We start from the raw sequence: 17,843 nt of genomic DNA on the forward strand, positions 1-17,843 counted from the left end.
GTGTTCTGGGCAGTGCTGTCCTATCATAGCACTCAGCTACTGGTAAGTGTTATTATTATTATTACCTCGGGGATGCCCAGAGTCGAGAGCCAGAGAGCCAAGAAGGGAAGAGGTGGGGGCAGGAGTGAGACCCCCAAAATGGGATATCAATAGGAATTTTGGTGCAAAATGTGGGCTTCTCTGCCCAGGCCTCTTTCCCCAGGCACTGAGAGCAGATACCGTGGGGGCAGTGGGATCCCAGTATGAGGCACTGGCGGACGCTGAGGGTCACTGGAGGGTGCAGTGCCCAGGCAGCACCCAGCACCACCTCTCTCCAGCTCCTAGAATCCTGGGACTATAGCCAAGACCATTGCTGGGGACTGGCAGCTATTGTTGGAAAGGAAGGCATAGGTCAGATGGAGATAAGAAAATGCTTATAAAACTATGTGGGCAATGGTGTGCAGTAACAACTTGTGCTTGAGAAGCCCTGTGTAAACAGGAAAAGGTCTTACTGCAGGAGCAGCTGAGGAACAGGAAGGAGCCTCTACACCTGCACCAGAAGGTAGAAGATGTCATCCTCTGTGATCGCTGCGTAGGTGGAGTTAGCTACAGATTTAGAATGGAATCATGACTCCGAAAGGGGTATTAAATCTGTTCTTTTGCCTTTGAAAAGGGCCACCCTAACTTCTCCCCAGGCATGTGAAAAATCTTGTTTTAAGGCTCTTCTGAAAAAGCTCTCTTACTCTTAAGGGAAGCCTTATTTAAAAAAATTTTTTTTTCATTGATGATTTATTTTTGAGAGAGAGAGACAGACAGAGTGTGAGCGGGGGAGGGGAAGAAAGAGAGAGGGAGACACAGAAGCAGAAGCAGACTCCAGGCTCTGAACTCTCAGCACAGAGCCTGACACAGGGCCCAAACCTATGAACGGTGAGATCCTGACTTGAACCGAAGTTGGATGCTTAACTGACTAAGCCACCCAGGCGCCCAGTTAAGGGGAAGCCTTGTTGAGAGTAGAGGTTCTTAACCTTGATTGCACATTCCAGTCACAGCAGAGCTTTAGAACCACATGTCTGGGGCCCATCCCCAGAGAGTCTGATTTAAATAATCAGTGTGCATTTTGTTCACTGGGAGTTTGTAACTTCCTCAGGTTGTTCTCATGTATAGCTAGTTTTGAGATCAACTCATACAGAGACTAAATATCCCCACACAAGAGTCTAGAAATATGGAAAGGCATGGTCTCAAATTCCGGCCACTAACTATGTAATTCTGGGCAAGTCATATAACTTCTCTGACTTCTCAATTACGTCACCTGTACCACCTTCCTAAGCTTGCTGGATGGATGAAATGAGATAAGTATGTAGAATGTACAGGACAGAGGTTCCTGCCCCAACACTGTCAAAAAATTCTCCTCTGAACTGAAATGACTTTAGGTCATTTTCTCTAATTCTATTCTCAATAAATTTGGAGAAGAGAGGATCCAATATTAATCATGTTTACTTAAAACTGAAGCTTCTGAACTGGTTATGTTTTGCAGTTGGTCCCTGACTTCCCGGTTCTCCTGTCCACTATCCAGGCAGCTCTTCAAATGCCAGGAAATGCTTTGCTCTCCAAAAACTCCCTCTAGGAACTGCCTTTCCTCTGAGTATCCACTGACCTCAGTGCAGGGGGATTTAGCCCAGAACACACACCACTGTACTTCCCAAGCCAAAGCCAACCATTGGGGTGGCCCTTCTGGTCATGCAGTGTCTAGATTTGATAGGCAAGTATGGACCCGTCGTCAGCGGCCAGGGACAGGAGGCTGCCTATGTGCACCCTTCTGTCCTCGGTCTGCTGATGGGTAAGAATCCACAGGGGCTGCTCCTGCCCTGTTTGGGATCCAGCCATATGAAAGATGGGAGTGTGTGCTTAAACTATAATTTCTGGAGTTGATTACTGGAATTTGTAAGCCCTCTGACTTTCCAGCATCCCTAGTAAGAATACGAGATGAAGAATTCTTGGACCAAGAATAGAATGGCCAACCCGTCCACAGGTTGCTGATTTCCTGATGCTTGAAAGTCATCAGCAGCCAATATATGTCACTGATTTATTTGAGTTACAGTGCTACACATGTCCCTGCCGGGTATGTTCATTCCAGGGGGGCAAAGAATGGACCCAACTGTTCAGTATGGAACTGAATTCATGCAGGTGTTTGGCAAGCATTATGAAATAGTATCTGCTCACTTAGATGAGTCAAGGTGAGGAGAAATTTCTGCCAAAAAAGTAAAAAGAAGAACATGGATTATAAAATATTAAAACAGAGGGGTGACTGGGTGGCTCAGTCGGTTAAGCGTCCGACTTCAGCTCAGGTCATGAACTCATTGTTTGTGAGTTCGAACCCTGTTTTGGGCTCTGTGCTGACAGCTCAGAGCCTGGAGCCTGCTTCAGATTTTGTATCTTCTTCTTTCTCTGTTCCTCCCCCGCTCACACTCTGTCTCTTTCTCTCTCTCTCTCAAAAGTAAATAAAGATTAAAAAAAATAAAATTTTAAAACAGAAAGAAGTGTTTATCTGAGTCCTGAGTCACTTTTCTTGAGTATGTATGCCTCCGAAGAACAGAGCAGAGGACTTTATTATGGTCAAGGAGAAGAGTGAAAAAGAGAATTATAGTAAGTCTTTGTCATTAAAAAATTTTATTTTGCTCATTATTCAAAAAGCATTTACTGAGCACCTGCTAAGTACAAGAGAGTATTGGTATACAGAGGTCCCCCTAATTTGCAGGGGATATGTTCCAAGCCCCCCAGTGGATGCCTGAAACTGAGAATAGTATCAAATTCTATATATCCTATGTTTTTTCCTATATGTGCATACTTATGGTAAAGTTTAATTTTTAAATTAGGCACAGTAATAGATTAATAGCAATAACTAATAACAGAAGAACAATTACAACAATATGCTGTAATAAAAGTTCTGTGAATGGGGTCTCTCCTCTCTTAAAGCACCTTAATGTGCCATACTGGCCCTCCTTCTTCTTGTAGTGATATGAGATGGTATAATGCTTAAGGGATGAGATGGAATGAGGTGCATGACATGGACACTGTGACGTAGCGTTAACTACTGACCTTCTCATTGTATATCAAAAGGAGGATCATCTGCTTCCCTCCCCACCACAAGTACCTGAAACCATGGCAGGCAAAATCTCAGACACGGCAGATGATGGTACAGTTTCTGCGTGCTGGGAAGTGACATCACAGCCCTCCCTTCCCTACAACCCTAGCATGTTTCTACTGATGACTTGGTTCTGGTCTCTCAGGACAGGAATCAGTCCTGTCTGGGGCTGGCTCTGATTCTCCCCCTGTCTTGCCAACAGCCATCCTTACCCCACCTGGGATGGATGTCACCAAGGACGGCTTCCATCTGGTTATTAAGCTGGAAGACCTGGGGTCCCAGTTTGAGTTCCTTGTGGCTTACTGGAGGAGGGAGCCTGGTGCCAAGGTGAGACTTCCGGCCTTGGCCTTGGAGTCGGGCCTCAGGGATGGAGTCACAGACCTCTGAGAGGTGGGCGAGGAAAGCCGGCCCCTAAAGTGCTCACTGTCTGGGAGTGGCCCGAGCATGAACAGGCCTAGGTGGAGGATGGGAAAGGAGAGATGGGAGTAGACTGACAATCCTAGAGCCTCCTCTTGAAAGAATTGCTTTGGTCCACCCCACACTTTGGCTTGGAGCCTTCTCGGGCCAGATTTGCTGAGGTGTGAGGGTTGCCTCTTTGCCTTAAACTCTAACATAGTACGATCCATAATATCTTTTAGTGCCTTTCTCATTCATCAGCCTGTCTCCTCAGCCATTCTCCCTAAAGTATGTTTAGGTACAGCAGACCAGAGTGTTCTAGATTATACAGATGATTTAAAAAGCTTATGAGACTGGCACAATCCTCTTAAGGGCGTGTATCTGGGTAGGGTGCAGAAGTTGGGGCAGAGAGCCAGGAACTGGCTTGTGAATAAACCTGTCTAATTAGTGGCCAGTTGGCCACCCAGAATGCCTAGATGGGGCACTGCCCCATCATACTGTGGGATAGTTGCTGCAGACTGGGTTGGGTGGGATGTTGGCACTCCCAGAGTGAATGGCCAAACAAACAGAAACAGCAGAAGGGCTAGAGCTCGAGTGGGAACTAAGGGATAGCCAGACCCACCAGAGACCCCACCCAAGATGACTTACAAAGGCTACTGTAGGCAGCATGAGGGAAACAGCCTTCATTATAAATCTGGATAGGAGGCAGCAGAGAGCTTTCACAGAATCTATGAACAGAGCTGTCCGAGGGTGCCCCTGACCTCACAGCAGTATCTGGGGGGCCAGGCACATGCCCTACCATCTACTCAACAGGGGCTGTAATTTGGGTATTTTCCCCTGAAAAGTGACATGTGTAGGTGGGGCAGGCAATAACAATGGTTTCCAGTATTTGCTTGTGCTGGGTCAGGGCCCAGTGGTAGGACATGGCATTGCCAGCCAGGCAGAGGGAGTAGTATGGGGATAGATCAGGGCCTAGGCAGGAGGGAGCATGCAGCTCCCTCAGATTCTTTGGGATGGAGCCCATTCCCCACCCTTGGAAACTGGCAGGGCCAGTGCTGAGAGATGAGCATGTACTCTGAGTCATTGGGGCTTGGCCCGGTCAAGCCTCTACAGGTACAAATGTGGAGCACAGGCCTCACCAGGTGGGTGGAGGTAGAGGGGTATACAGATGGGTGGACAGATGGGTAAATAGATGGATGGGTGAGGAAGCATATCCTACTGGCTCCATTGCTCTTGTGAACTGATCACTTTGGCTACACTGGCCATGCCAAGTCCCCCGGCTCAGTCAGATTTCTGAACTTGAGGTGTTTGCACAAATGTTACCCTGTCAGAAAGAACTTCCCTAACCACTCTGTTTAGTCCCTTCTCATAATTCTACCTCCTTGCCCTACTTCCTTTTTCTTCACAGCTCTATCACCACCTGGCATGTGGCCTATAATTGTCTCTGTCCCCCATGTAAGCTCCATGAGTGCAGGGACTTTATTTTGTTCAATGCTATGTCTCTGTGCCTACAATAGTACCTGGCACATAGTAGGTACTTAATAAATACATGAGAATGAATGAATGAATAAATGAGAGGGAACATTTTATATGCATCTCAGAAAGGAAATATCTAGAACTTTACTTCCTTGGCTCGTCCTGCCTTGTCCTGTCCTGCTTCCCTCAGGGTGTAACTGTTTTCTGGTCTCCTAAAGGAACATGTCAAAGTGGTGAGGAGCAGGGGCATTCCGGTGCACCTGGAAACCATGGAACCGGGGGCTGCATACTGTGTGAAGGTCCAGACATTCGTGAAGGCCATCGGGAGACACAGCCCTTTCAGCCAGGCAGAATGTGTCAAGGTGCAAGGTACGGATGGCTTGCCTGTTTCCTGGAGTCCTACATAGGTGAAGGCCCTTCCTGGTGGATGCTGGGTTGTCTGCTGGGTTCCTTTAGTTCTGAGTTTGCCCTAGGTTTCACTGACCTGCCCCCGAGCTGGGTGGGTTTCTGTGGTGAAAGTGTACTTTCCTGTAATTCTCTTAGAAGCAAGATTTCACCTTGGGGCTTGTTGGGGTCACTTGAGCAGCTGTCTAGAACACTTTCCTCCTGAAAGCTCCCTAGGCCTGAGGCCAGATGTTGCAAGCACTTGTGAACCAGGGTGGGCTGAGGGTGCCAGAGAGGTATGAGAGTCAGACCTTGCAAGGAGGCACCCCACTGTATATCACCGCTACTTTCAGCTGGAAGGGACTTGATGGAAAGTCTACAGAATCCTCGGGTTTGACCTAACTTTTTTCCCTTGACTTTTTATTGTCTAAAAGTTACAGTGTTAAAAAAAAATCCTTTGAAAAGAAACAAAACAATACCCCATATCCCACGATTCTGCCACTCAAGCACCACGAATGACATTTTTGTGTAACATTTTCATCTTTAAATAATTATTTTAAAAATTTAGTACTTTCATATGATTCAAAAAATATAAGATACATGTGGAAACTCTCCTTTCTACTTCTCTTCCCCATCCTTGCAATTCCAGCCCCTTCCCTATAGGTATTCATTTCTTGTATACCCTTCTAAAGACTTTTAAATACATATACAAGTAAATGAAAATCAAAACCACACTCAGATATCACCTCACGCCAGTCAGAGTGGCCAAAATGAACAAATCAGGAGACTATAGATGCTGGCGAGGATGTGGAGAAACGGGAACACTCTTGCACTGTTGGTGGGAATGCAAATTGGTGCAGCCACTCTGGAAAACAGTGTGGAGGTTCCTCACAAAATTAAAAATAGACCTACCCTATGACCCAGCAATAGCACTGCTAAGAATTTACCCAAGGGATACAGGAGTACTGATGCATAGGGGCACTTGTACCCCAATGTTTATAGCAGCACTCTCAACAATAGCCAAATTATGGAAAGAACATAAATGTCCATGAACTGATGAATGGATAAAGAAATTGTGGTTTATATACACAATGGAGTACTACGTGGCAATGAGAAAAAATGAAATATGGCCCTTTGTAGCAACGTGGATGGAACTGGAAAGTGTTATGCTAAGTGAAATAAGCCATACAGAGGAAGACAGATACCATATGGTTTCACTCTTATGTGGATCCTGAGAAACTTACCAGAAACCCATGGGGGGTGGGGGAAGGAAAAAAAAAAAAAGAGGTTAGAGTGGAAGAGAGCCAAAGCATAAGAGACTCTTAAAAACTGAGAACAAACTGAGGGTTTATGGTGGGTGGGAGAGAGGGGAGGGTGGGTGATGGGTATTGAGGAGGGCACCTTTTGGGATGAGCACTGGGTGTTGTATGGAAACCAATTTGACAATAAACTTCATATATTGAAAAAAAATACATATACAAGTAAATGAGAGTATATATATATATATATATATATATATATATATCCCTTTATTTTAGCACAAATGGTAGCATACTTGATGCACTGTTCTGGATCTTGTCTTTTTCACATTATATATCTTATAGATTTTTCCATATCAATAAAGAACTTTTTCGTCCTTCTTTACAGCCTCACAGTATATAGTTGTGCGTAGATGTGACTAATTTAACTAGTCCTTCATTGATGGACATTTAGGTTTTTTTCCCAATATTTTTCTCTTCTAGCCAATGCTTTAATTAATTACATCATACACAGATCAGCTTGCTGGTGTGTGTATATTTGAAGGATGAATTCCTGGAAGTAGAGCTGCTTGGTCAGAGGCATCCATATTTGAGTTTTGACCACTGTTCCCAAATTGCTCTGCATGGTGGTATGATCATTCCACCATTGTCCACGTGTAGACACTTGTGCATACACTTTGTGCTCGCTTTACACAGATATAACATTCATAACATTTTCCACGTGGATTTCCTGGTTACTATTTTATACTACTTTTTAAAATCATGTAAGTCAAGTTTGGTGAAGAATCCAAATAACAAAGAAGTGTATAAAGTGAGAGGTACATGTTCTCCATTCTCCCCCACACCATTCAGGTTTCCTTTGGCAAGTTTGATGTTGAATCTTCCAGTCATTGTGTGATGCCAATACTATAGGCAAAAATGGGACTGTACTGTGCTTACCATTCTGTACCTTACTTGTCTTCACTTAGAAGTATATTGTGAACATCTTTTCATGTCAGTACATGTGGACAGGCCTCATTTTTTAAAGATTATTTATTTATTTTGAGAGAGAGAGTGAGCACAAGCAAAGGAGGGACAGAGAAAAGGCTCTGCGTCAGTGCAGAGCCCGACGTGTGGCTCGAACTCATGAACTGTGAGATCATGACCTGAGCTGAGATCAAGAGTTGGACACTTAATCGACTGAGCCACCCAGGCATCCGGACCTACCTCATTTTTAAAGAAGATGTATAATAAGTGAATTAATCAATGTGCCAAAATATATATAACAATATATATAATATATATGATATTATAATGTATATTATATATTCTGTGCTTTCCAGTCTTGCCATTAGAAATCAGGCTGTAGTGAACAAATTTGTGTATATCCCAATTCCCATTTTAATAGCTGAATTCCTAAGCTACCGTGCCAATGTCACATAATATATTAACTTGTCTCCTATTTTGGGGTATTTAGATCTATTTCTGTGTTTTAGGTGATTTCCATTTGCTTTTGATGATGATGTTCATTGATTGATTGATTGATTCATTCATTCATTCATTCATTCAGTGACTACTTACTGAGCATTGACTATGTGCCAAATACTGGCCTAGTTACTGGGATACAGCAGGGAAGCCCCTGCCCTCATGGGAGCTTATTCTCTAGTTGGGGAGACGGGCTACAAACAAGTAAACAAATGAGATAGTTTCACTTGGTGGTATGTGCTATGAACAAAACACACCAGAGCATACATGGAGGTGGTGGGAGGTGCGGAGGGAGACTGGTTATGGGGCTGTTTGCCCCAGTCCAGATGTCGCCACGAACCGCTTTCTGCGTATAATTGTTTCCTTCCTTGAAATTATTTTTTGGAATCCACTCAGAGGAGTAAATGAAAGGGTATGAACATTCGTTTATTTCTTGACGTGTACTGCCGAAGTATTTTACAAAATCACTGAAACAGAGCACATTGCCCCTAGCCATATACCTGATACCACAGCCTTCCCTGTGGCCTCGCTGGCTGTGCCACCCTTCACACCGTGGGTGAGGGGTCTGACCTAGAGGGGCCCAGTGAGTTGCTCCACGTCACGCGGAACAGAAAGGTGGGAACATAACCGATCACCCCTTCTGCATCTGCAGATGCTCACACTTGGCACTTTCTGATTCATGTACTGAGCATGCTCAGTACAATGACTCTGGGCTTCGGAGCCAGCCCTAGCTGTGTGACTGGGGGTAAGTCACTTAACGATAGCAGGGGCTCGATATATCGTAGTTATAATGTGACTGTTTTCTGAGGTCAGTATTTCCCTCCATAATGTAAGTCAATGCCAAGAGCAAATTGTGAAACACATTTTGTTTTCAGTTACCACCAGCTCCCTTCTGTGCTGTTCTCTCTCGGCACCTCCCCCTCATCCTGCCGGTGTCCTGGCACTCTGCCTTCCTCCCGGCAGCTGCGCCGAGGTACGTGTTAACACAGCTAGTGGCCTAACACATGATGCTCCTCCCTTTCCCTTCCCAAGAAAAAGATTTTAATCTTCCCTGGGGCTTTCTGAAAACAACGCCTTAATCTGGATTCTAAGAAAAATGGTTTTAATGGTGGTAATTTTAGTCACTAAGGCAGACGTCAAATCTCAGGATGTTGGCATCTGCCGTCCTGGCTGATGTGCAAAGCCAACTCCAGGAAAAAGCGAGGGAGGCCAGGGTGGGGGACTTCACCTTCTCTGTTGTCTCCTAAGCCTGTTCTTATCTTTTCATTTCCAGGAGAGACCCTCCCCCTGGCGCTGGCCCTGTTTGGGTTTGTTGGCTTTATGCTGATCCTCGTGGTTGTGCCCCTTTCCATCTGGAAAATGGGCCGGCTGCTCCGGCACTCCTGTTGCCCCGTGGTGGTGCTTCCCGACACCTTGGTAATGATATTCTTTTTCCCTTTCAGCATGACGCTTACCAGATGGAGTTTGATGAGTCTGGCATGGGCACACATTCTGTGGCTTTACAAGCATTTGCACAAAGAGGAGAGAAGAGGATTTATAGGAATTCACTTCTTTTTTTTAAATGTTTATTTATTTTCAAGAGAGAGAGCATGCAAGAGTGGGGGCAGGCAGAGAGAGAGAGGGGTACAGAGGATCTGAGCTCTGTGCTGACAGCAGAGAGCCCGATGTGGGGCTCGAACTCACAAACTATGAGATCATGACCTGAGTGGAAGTCGGACACTTAACCAACTGAGACACCCAGGTGAATTAGAATTCACTTCTAATTAGAGGGGCTGAGAGAGAACCTTCTTCTCTGGGGAGTGGTGGCCTTCCTCAGGCTCCCATCAGGCCACTGCTTCCTGCCCTCAGGACCTGGCACAGCCAAGAGAGCAGGTGTGTTACACCATTCAGGATGCTCGGCATTTCAAGAGTCATGCACAATCTTACACTTCTGTACTGACCTGCGAGCATTCTTGGTCCCTTGCCATAATTAAAACAGCAGCTACATCCATTCATGTTCCAACCCAACATATTCAACTCATATGCCAAGAGCCTCATTGGTTCTCAGGGCACAGTGCATGTGTGTGAAGCATGGACCATGCTTTGCCTTTGGCTGGGGGCTGGGGGACAGTCTGGACCTGGCCAGAGACTACCCATGGTTAGGGGTCCCCAACTGTTTTCTCATCTCCTTGCCAAGGCAGGTTTGAGTCTCCAATGGGGGTAGGTCCTATGCCCATGCCAGGGTGGGAGGAAAGCAAAAGCAGGCCTCCAGTATCTCCCTATGTGCCATTTTGCTAACTCCTGTGCCCCCCATGCCACCTAGACCTTGACACTTAAAGCAGCACAAAACAAAACAAAGCAACAACAAACAAAAACAAACCCATCCCTGTCACCTCAGGGATTTCTCACAGATCTCTCCTGGCAGGAGGGAGTTAGCAGTCAGCTTCTCAGAGGCAACTAGAATCAGAAGTGCCTATGGTTCTTTATTAGCCTGGAGTCACTCTGGAAGGAGTTACTCTTATGATATCTGCATGACCCTGCGAGCACAGGCCATGCTCTCCCTGCACGTGGAAGTAATCCTCCCTGTGACCCAGTCTCCACCACACCCTCCACCCTGTCATCCTCACACCAGCTCTTTCTCTTTCTAGCGCTTCTACGTAGACCTAACTTTAGCTGACACTAGTGCAGAGTTAAGTGCCAGACACTGTTCTAAGTCTTTAAATACATTGACTCATTTCATTTTCCCTTTTCCATCATTGCTTACCAATGTGCGTTTCATCAGCGCCCCACCAGCCCACTCTGAATGACTAAATGGTTCACTGCCAAACAGGAAGGCACCGTGGTATAGCAAACACAGGGGGGTAGGGCCGGCCTATTCCCCTTCAGCAAGAACCCTAGGGGCTCAAAGTTGTGGGACCATTAAAGGATGTGTATTCTGGGGGTGCCTGGGTGCTGCAGTCGGGTAAGCGTCTGACTCTTCATTTCAGCTCAGGTCATGATCTCACAGTTCCTGTGCACAAGCCCCGCATCAGGTCTCTGCAGGCATGGTGTGGAGCCTGCTTGGGATTCCGTCTCTCCTTCTCTCTGACCCTCCCCCTGCTCGTGCTCATTCATTCTCTCTCTGTCCCTCTCTCTCAAAAAAATAAAGATGTGTCTTCTGCAGTTGTTGGAGTAGTGTTTTATAAATATCAATTGGGTCAAAATATTTGATCATACTGTTCAGATATTTTGGTATAGTTCTATTAGTTATTGAGAGTGAGACAACAAAATCTCCAACTAGGAGAGTAGATGTGTCTATGTTTGTCAATTTTTCCTTCATGTATTTTGATGCTCTGTTTTGGGTGCATGCATGTTTATAATTGTCATGTCTTCCTTAATAATTGAGACTTTTAGGGGCACCTGGGTGGCTCAGTTGGTTAAGTATCTGACTTAGGCTCAGGTCATGGTCTCATGGTTCGTGGGTTTGAACCCTGTGTTGGGTTCTGTGCTGACAACTCAGAGCCTGGACCCTGCTTTGGATTCTATGTCTCCCTCTCTCTCTGCCCCTTCCCTGCTCATGCTCTGTCTCTGTCTCAAAAATGAATTTAAAAAAATATATAAACAATAATTGAGACTTTTATTATCATAAAGTGTCCTGCTTTATCTCTGGCAATATTCCTTATCCTGATATTAGTATAACTCTTTGTTATTTACTGTTCGAACAGCCTATCTTCTATCCATTTTACTTTATACTTATCCATATCCTCATATTTAAAGTGTGTCTCTTGTAGCAGCATATGTTGGTCTTAAAATTTTATTTTTTTAATAAATCCATTCCAATAATCTCTGCCATTTAGCTGGAATGTTCAGTCCATTAACACTGAACTCTGGTCCTCTCACCATCTAACTTTTGTGTTTGCATCCATATCTGTCACTGTTCATGGCACCAAGAGAGACTTGCCCTCAGTCGGGGAACTGTAAAAAATGTGAAACTCACCTAGTGATGTTATCTTCTTTCAAGTGTCAACTGTTCATTGCTCTCCAGTGACCTAAGGAAGTTGATTTTATATTTTGATCAGTTTTTTTTTAAGTTTATGTATCTTGAGAAAGACAGAGGCAGCATGAGTGAGGGAGGGGCAGAGAAACAGGGAGAATCCCAAGTAGGCCCTGTGCTGTGAGTGCAGAGCCTGATGCGAGGCTTGAATCCATGAAACCATGAGGTCATAACCTGAGCTGAAACCAAGAGTCAGATGCTTAACTGACTGAGCTATCGAGATGCCCCATGTTTTGACCAATTTTTAAAGTTGTTATCTGTAGGAGGATTGGTCTGATCAGTGCTCCTCCACCATAAGTGGAGTGAAAGAGAAGGTCCTGGACCAATCCAAAATGATAACGGTAGGATAGCATCCCTGTCTGAGGCAGGTCATAGCTCTTCTTTTCCACATGTGGTAAAAAATTTAGCCTTCCTCGGCTGGACTCCATCAAACCATCTTTTGTGGTTTTCCTCTCAACTCTGTTACTCATGCTCACCCTCTACTCACAGGGTATTCCATTCCTAACACTCTCTCTCATTTTTCTTCTTCCAGTCTACATTCAGCAGCCCAGCAGAGGTCCTTCCTTACTGCAGGATGAGGGACATAGGATCCTTCCAAGACCCAAAGTGAGTGACAGAGCAAAGGGCCAGGAAAGAACCATGTAAAGGGTCAGTTGCTTATAGAATTTCAGGTACACAGGAAGAGCCCTCAAATGGCAAGAAGTCCTAGGAATTCTAATGCATTAAGAGCCACACTCTAGGAGTGCCGGGGTGGCTCAGTTGGTTAAGTGACTGACTTTGGCTCGGGTCATGATCTCACAGTCTGTGAGTTTGAGCCCCGCGTTGGGCTCTGTGCTGTCAGTTCAGAGCCTGGAGCCTACTTTGGATCCTGTGTCTCCCTCTCTCTCTGCCCCTCCCCTACTCATGCTCTGTCTCTCAAAAAAAAAAAAAAAAAAAAGAAAGAATAAATGTTAAAAAAAAATTTTTTTTAAATAGCATTTGGAGAAAACCAAACAACTTTAGAGGAGACCAGAAATAAGGATATTCTATGAGAATATGACCACTTTTATCCATGGGAGATAGATACCACTATCCTTGCCTACCTTTCCCTTCTCTGTTCTTAACCATCCTCCCTACATCATTCTGGTGTCTGTTCCTGTGCACATTCCTTTCCATAAGGTTTTTAATTGTTATTCTTTTTCTCCCTAGATGTTTTCAGTGAACAATTTCTCTGAGTATATGTATATTTCCCATAGTGCTGTATGAGAACTCAATCACTAGTGTTCATTAAATCCCAAACAGATTCTGGGGTTGTATGTCACCACCACCCTCTCTCCTACCGCAGCCTTGACTTTAGTACAGCCTAGCTGTACTTCAACATTTGCCTTAGTGATAATCTTCTAAAGTACTAAAAAGCAACTTCCAGCCATCTTTGCAAAACCCACACATCTTTCTAATCAAACTTTGGAAAATTACCAAGTGGAAATCCTTGACAATTCTTCAAAAAGCCCTATGGAGTTTGTAAGTGTTTAATTTATCTGTTTGGATTAAACACTTCATGTCTACATCTATAATTTCACGGTTGGTGATGGTTGAATTCTAAAATACACCATTAAGATTTTCTTTCCATTCAAATTTATATCAACAAGTAACAGTCTAAAACAAAAATATATATGCAAAGAGAATTATATCAAGAATGCTCAGGGGCGCCTGGGTGGCTCAATGGGTTGAACGTCTGACTTTGGCTCAGGTCGTGATCTCAGAGCTCATGGGTTCAAGCCCCGTGTCAGGCTCTGTGCTGACAGCTCAGAGCCTGGAGCCTGCTTTAGATTCTATATCTCCCTTTCTCTCTGCCTCTCCCCCACTCACACTCTGTCTCTCTCAAAATAAATAAATATTAAAAAAATTTTAAAAATGGGGTGCCTGGGTGGCTTAGTCGGTTAAGCGTCCAACTTCAGCTCAGGTCATGATCTCACAGTTTGTGGGTTCGAGCCCCACGTCAGGCTCTGTGCTGACAGCTCAGAGCCTGAACCCTGTTTTGGATACTGTGTCTCCCTCTCTCTCTGCCCCTCCCCTGCTCATGCTCTGTTTCTCTCTCTCTCAAAAATAAATAAACATTAAAAATTTTTTAAAAGAAATTAAAAAAAAAGAATGCTCAGTGTATAGTCCCTATTTTAAAGTATTATTTCTTTTCCTTGTCTTTCATCTATAATTGCTTCATAGGGATGGAGACTTTGGTGCGAAAGAGTCTTCCTTTTCTTTCTATGACTGACTTTATTCTTTCTCTTCTTGCTGTCCCATTCCACAGGAATATGGGTATGCATAAAGGTGGCCCCAAGGAAGTCATTCTTCGGTGGGCCATCCCAAGTTTGGCTTAGTGTGCTTTGTAGAAAGTGGAGTTTGGGGCGCCTGGGTGGCGCAGTCGGTTAAGTGTCTGACTTCAGCCAGGTCACGATCTCGCAGTCCGTGAGTTCGAGCCCCGCGTCAGGTTCTGGGCTGATGGCTCGGAGCCTGGAGCCTGTTTCCGATTCTGTGTCTCCCTCTCTCTCTGACCCTCCCCCGTTCATGCTCTGTCTTTCTCTGTCCCAAAAATAAATAAAAACGTTGAAAAAAAAAATTAAAAAAAAAAAAAAAAGAAAGTGGAGTTTATGTGTTCAGATGCCTCTGGGGCCCAGACAGGTACAAAAAAAAAAAAGTGCACTGCACTGAACATAATTCGACAGAGAGAGATGGTGGGGACCATGGCAAACATGCTCCCCAGCTAAAGAAGGCAGCTGTTTTTCAGCTCTGGCATGTTGTTGCTGAGAGGGAATGTGAACCAGTGCTACTGGATCTCCAAGTTTTAAATGAGGAACCAGAACTCTAAATGTCTATGGGAAATCTGATTTTTAAATGTGGAAAACTAATCCAGATTAAAAAACAAATCAACTGAGCCTTGCTTGAAAGTCTGTTCTAGCCTACAGGATGAGAGTTTCATACCTTCTGAACTTCTGAGATTGTGCTGTTTTACTTTCGTGTTCTAGAACTACACTTTCCAACATGGTGGCCTCAATCCATGTGTGACTATTAAGCCCTTGAAATGTGGCTAGTCCAAATTGAGATGTACTGTAAATATAAAATATGTAATAGACTTTGAAAACTCATTTCATTAATATTTTTATATAGATCATAAATTAATATTTTATTTTAAAAAGAACGTACATTATTAACATTAATTTCACCTGTTCCTTTTTTACTTTTTAAAATGTGCCACTAGAGAATTTTAAGGTGTCTATATAGCTCAAATTATGTTTCCATTGGACAGTGCTGCTTTAGAGTTAAATAATCAAATGTAATCGCTGCAGATTTAGGTAGCTAGTATCCTAAGGATCTGACTGGACCAGCAGCAGGGAATTGGTGGTGGGCTCCACACAGCACTCCCCCCTCGGTGAACCCTGTACGTTGTCCTTCCCCGTTGCATGCCTGTGAACACTAGGACTGAGCCCTGCAGCTGCCTCTTTGCAAACAAGGATCAAGGGCACCTGGCTCCCTGAAGCTGATTTCTCCTGAGCACTGAGGTGGAGGAACCTCTTGCTTACTTGCTGTGCCCTTGTGCTCCTCCTTGGAGTGATGACAGGAAGGGTCGTGGGAGACAACTGTAGAAGAACCTAGTGAATTTGGTGGAGCAATGGGGAGAGTCCCTCTGAAATGCTGACACCTGCACTTTTACAGCCAGTTAGGAATATGTATTGGAGCACTGGGAGAAGATGGTAGCAACACGAATATGAGTGGGAAGGGACTCCCATTTATGGAGCGCCCCCTCTGGACTGGGCACCCTGCCACATGCTGTATGTCGAGCATCTCACAAGGTCATTATTTTCAGAGCTCTCTGGTGGAAGGAGGTTAGACTTTTTGACCAGAGTTACATTCTGGGCTTTCATGGGGCAGTGTCCCAGAGAGATGAGCACGGACATAGCAGGGCCCCAAGAGATCTGCTGGTCTGTGAACTGGAGGATGATCTCAGTAAATATTGGAAACCCCTGATCCCAGGGTTAAAATTATCTTTGGGTTTTTTTTTTTTTCCTGCTTGAAAGTTAATTAATCAAATAGCTGAGATTTCTGCAATATTCTCTATGATTATGACTACTACTTTATTGCTACGATAATGTAGCAGTAGTATAATATTCTACCATAATGAATATTATGACATGATAATGAATGAATATTAATGAAAATTATTTTTTCAGAAAATAACCAATTCACCCCAGAAGTTAATCAGCTGCAGGAGGGAAGAGGTGGAAGCCTGTGCCACTGCTATGCTGTCTTCGGAGGAGCCCTTCAGGACCTGGATCTAGGCAGGCTTTGGAAGGGCCCAGTTGAAACTGAGAAGCTGGTTGGCATGGCACAGAAATAAGGAAGGGAAAGGCTGTGGATCAGTTTTCCTCCATGGACAAAGGACAAGAAAAGCAAGAAGAGCCTGCTGGGTCCATGTCTAGAAGCGACTGTCAGAAGCAGAGTGGTTTGGCAGACAGAGCACTGAGTTGGGGTGAGAAGACGTGGCCTCTTAGAACTGGATCTGTCTGCCATTCACTGACCGAATGACCTGGAGAAAGTGACTTGAAATGGGGGAATTCACTATACAACCGTTAAACCACTATATATATGTATATGTATATCCAGCACTTGCAGAGCTTTGGGAAACTGGCAACACTGTACGTTGTGATTGTTTCACCTTCTCTGCAGAATATAACAAGAGTGTAACAAGAATGATAAAAACTCTTCACACCGGCTGGCTTGGAGATCCCACTTTCCTAGAGGAAACCTTGAAGAGGAAAGGAAGGATGGGCACAACAGTGTTGACTTCGCTTCCAGCCAAATGCCTGTGCGGAGGTGAATGGCTCAGCCAGCTCTACAATACATGACCTAGAGGGAGGCCCCAGGCCCATGGAAAATGGGATGCTGTGGATTCATGAGATACTGTAAAGAGTAAATAATGTGTGCATACTAAAGGCAGGTAAAATGTACATGTACGAGGAGAGGAGAATGCAGGAGGATGTCAATAATGTGTGATGTTTGCTGTGTTCCCTTTACCTGTAGAGTTGTTAAAGTATAGAATTAAAAATAAAAAAGGGTTACCTTGGTAATCTTTTTGGCTTCTTACAAAAAAGTGGTCTTTGGGGTTCTAGTTACATTATCGACCTTGTGTCCAGAGAGGCTCCTGAAGACCACCGTTGGTCAGGAGTTGTGGGGGTGACCTCAGGTAGGGGATGGGACAGGGAAGGAGAGCAGGCAGCTTCTGGCTTCATGAGAACCCTGACTGATGCAGCCGGCCACAGCTTTACCTGGTCAGGGTGATCTTGGATCTTCCTGGAGGCCTTGCTCTACAGGAAATCCCTTTGGGTACCTCTCCTGCCTAAGACAGCTTCACTCAAGGTATCCTCAGCCCCTTCCAGCATGTTCATCCATGACTCACCTCTGGAAGCCTCTTCCTGCCCTTCTCCCTACCAGGCGAGGAAAAGAGTCAGGGTTAGAGAAGGAATAAAGAGGGAAGTTTCTTTTTTTTTTTTTTTTTTTTTAATTTTTTTTTTTTTTTTCAACGTTTATCTATCTTTGGGACAGAGAGAGACAGAGCATGAACGGGGGAGGGGCAGAGAGAGAGGGAGACACAGAATCGGAAACAGGCTCCAAGCTCCGAGCCATCAGCCCAGAGCCCGACGCGGGGCTTGAACTCCCGGACCGCGAGATCGTGACCTGGCTGAAGTCAGACGCTTAA

General features: G+C 44.7%; 1 protein-coding gene across 5 annotated transcripts in view; it reads left to right on the forward strand.

Moving 5' to 3' along the window:
* Positions 1 to 17,214, forward strand: part of IL20RB (interleukin 20 receptor subunit beta) — a 32,938-nt gene extending 15,724 nt beyond the window's left edge. For 2 of the 5 annotated variants that reach the window (XM_086674358.1, XM_086674357.1), the window contains exons 4-7: positions 3,324 to 3,448; positions 5,212 to 5,362; positions 9,374 to 9,516; positions 16,318 to 17,214. In XM_086674358.1, coding sequence (XP_086530484.1) covers positions 3,324 to 3,448; positions 5,212 to 5,362; positions 9,374 to 9,516; positions 16,318 to 16,425 — 527 coding nt within the window. In that variant the 3' untranslated portion in view covers positions 16,426 to 17,214. The other 3 variants (XR_015239996.1, XR_015239995.1, XM_086674359.1) reach the window with 3 other exon arrangements.
* The last annotated feature ends 629 nt before the right edge of the window (positions 17,215 to 17,843 follow it).

Source organism: Puma concolor, chromosome C2 (assembly GCF_028749965.1).
Source record: "Puma concolor isolate L17-30 chromosome C2, mPumCon1.1.hap2, whole genome shotgun sequence".
NCBI classification, from domain to species: domain Eukaryota; kingdom Metazoa; phylum Chordata; class Mammalia; order Carnivora; family Felidae; genus Puma; species Puma concolor.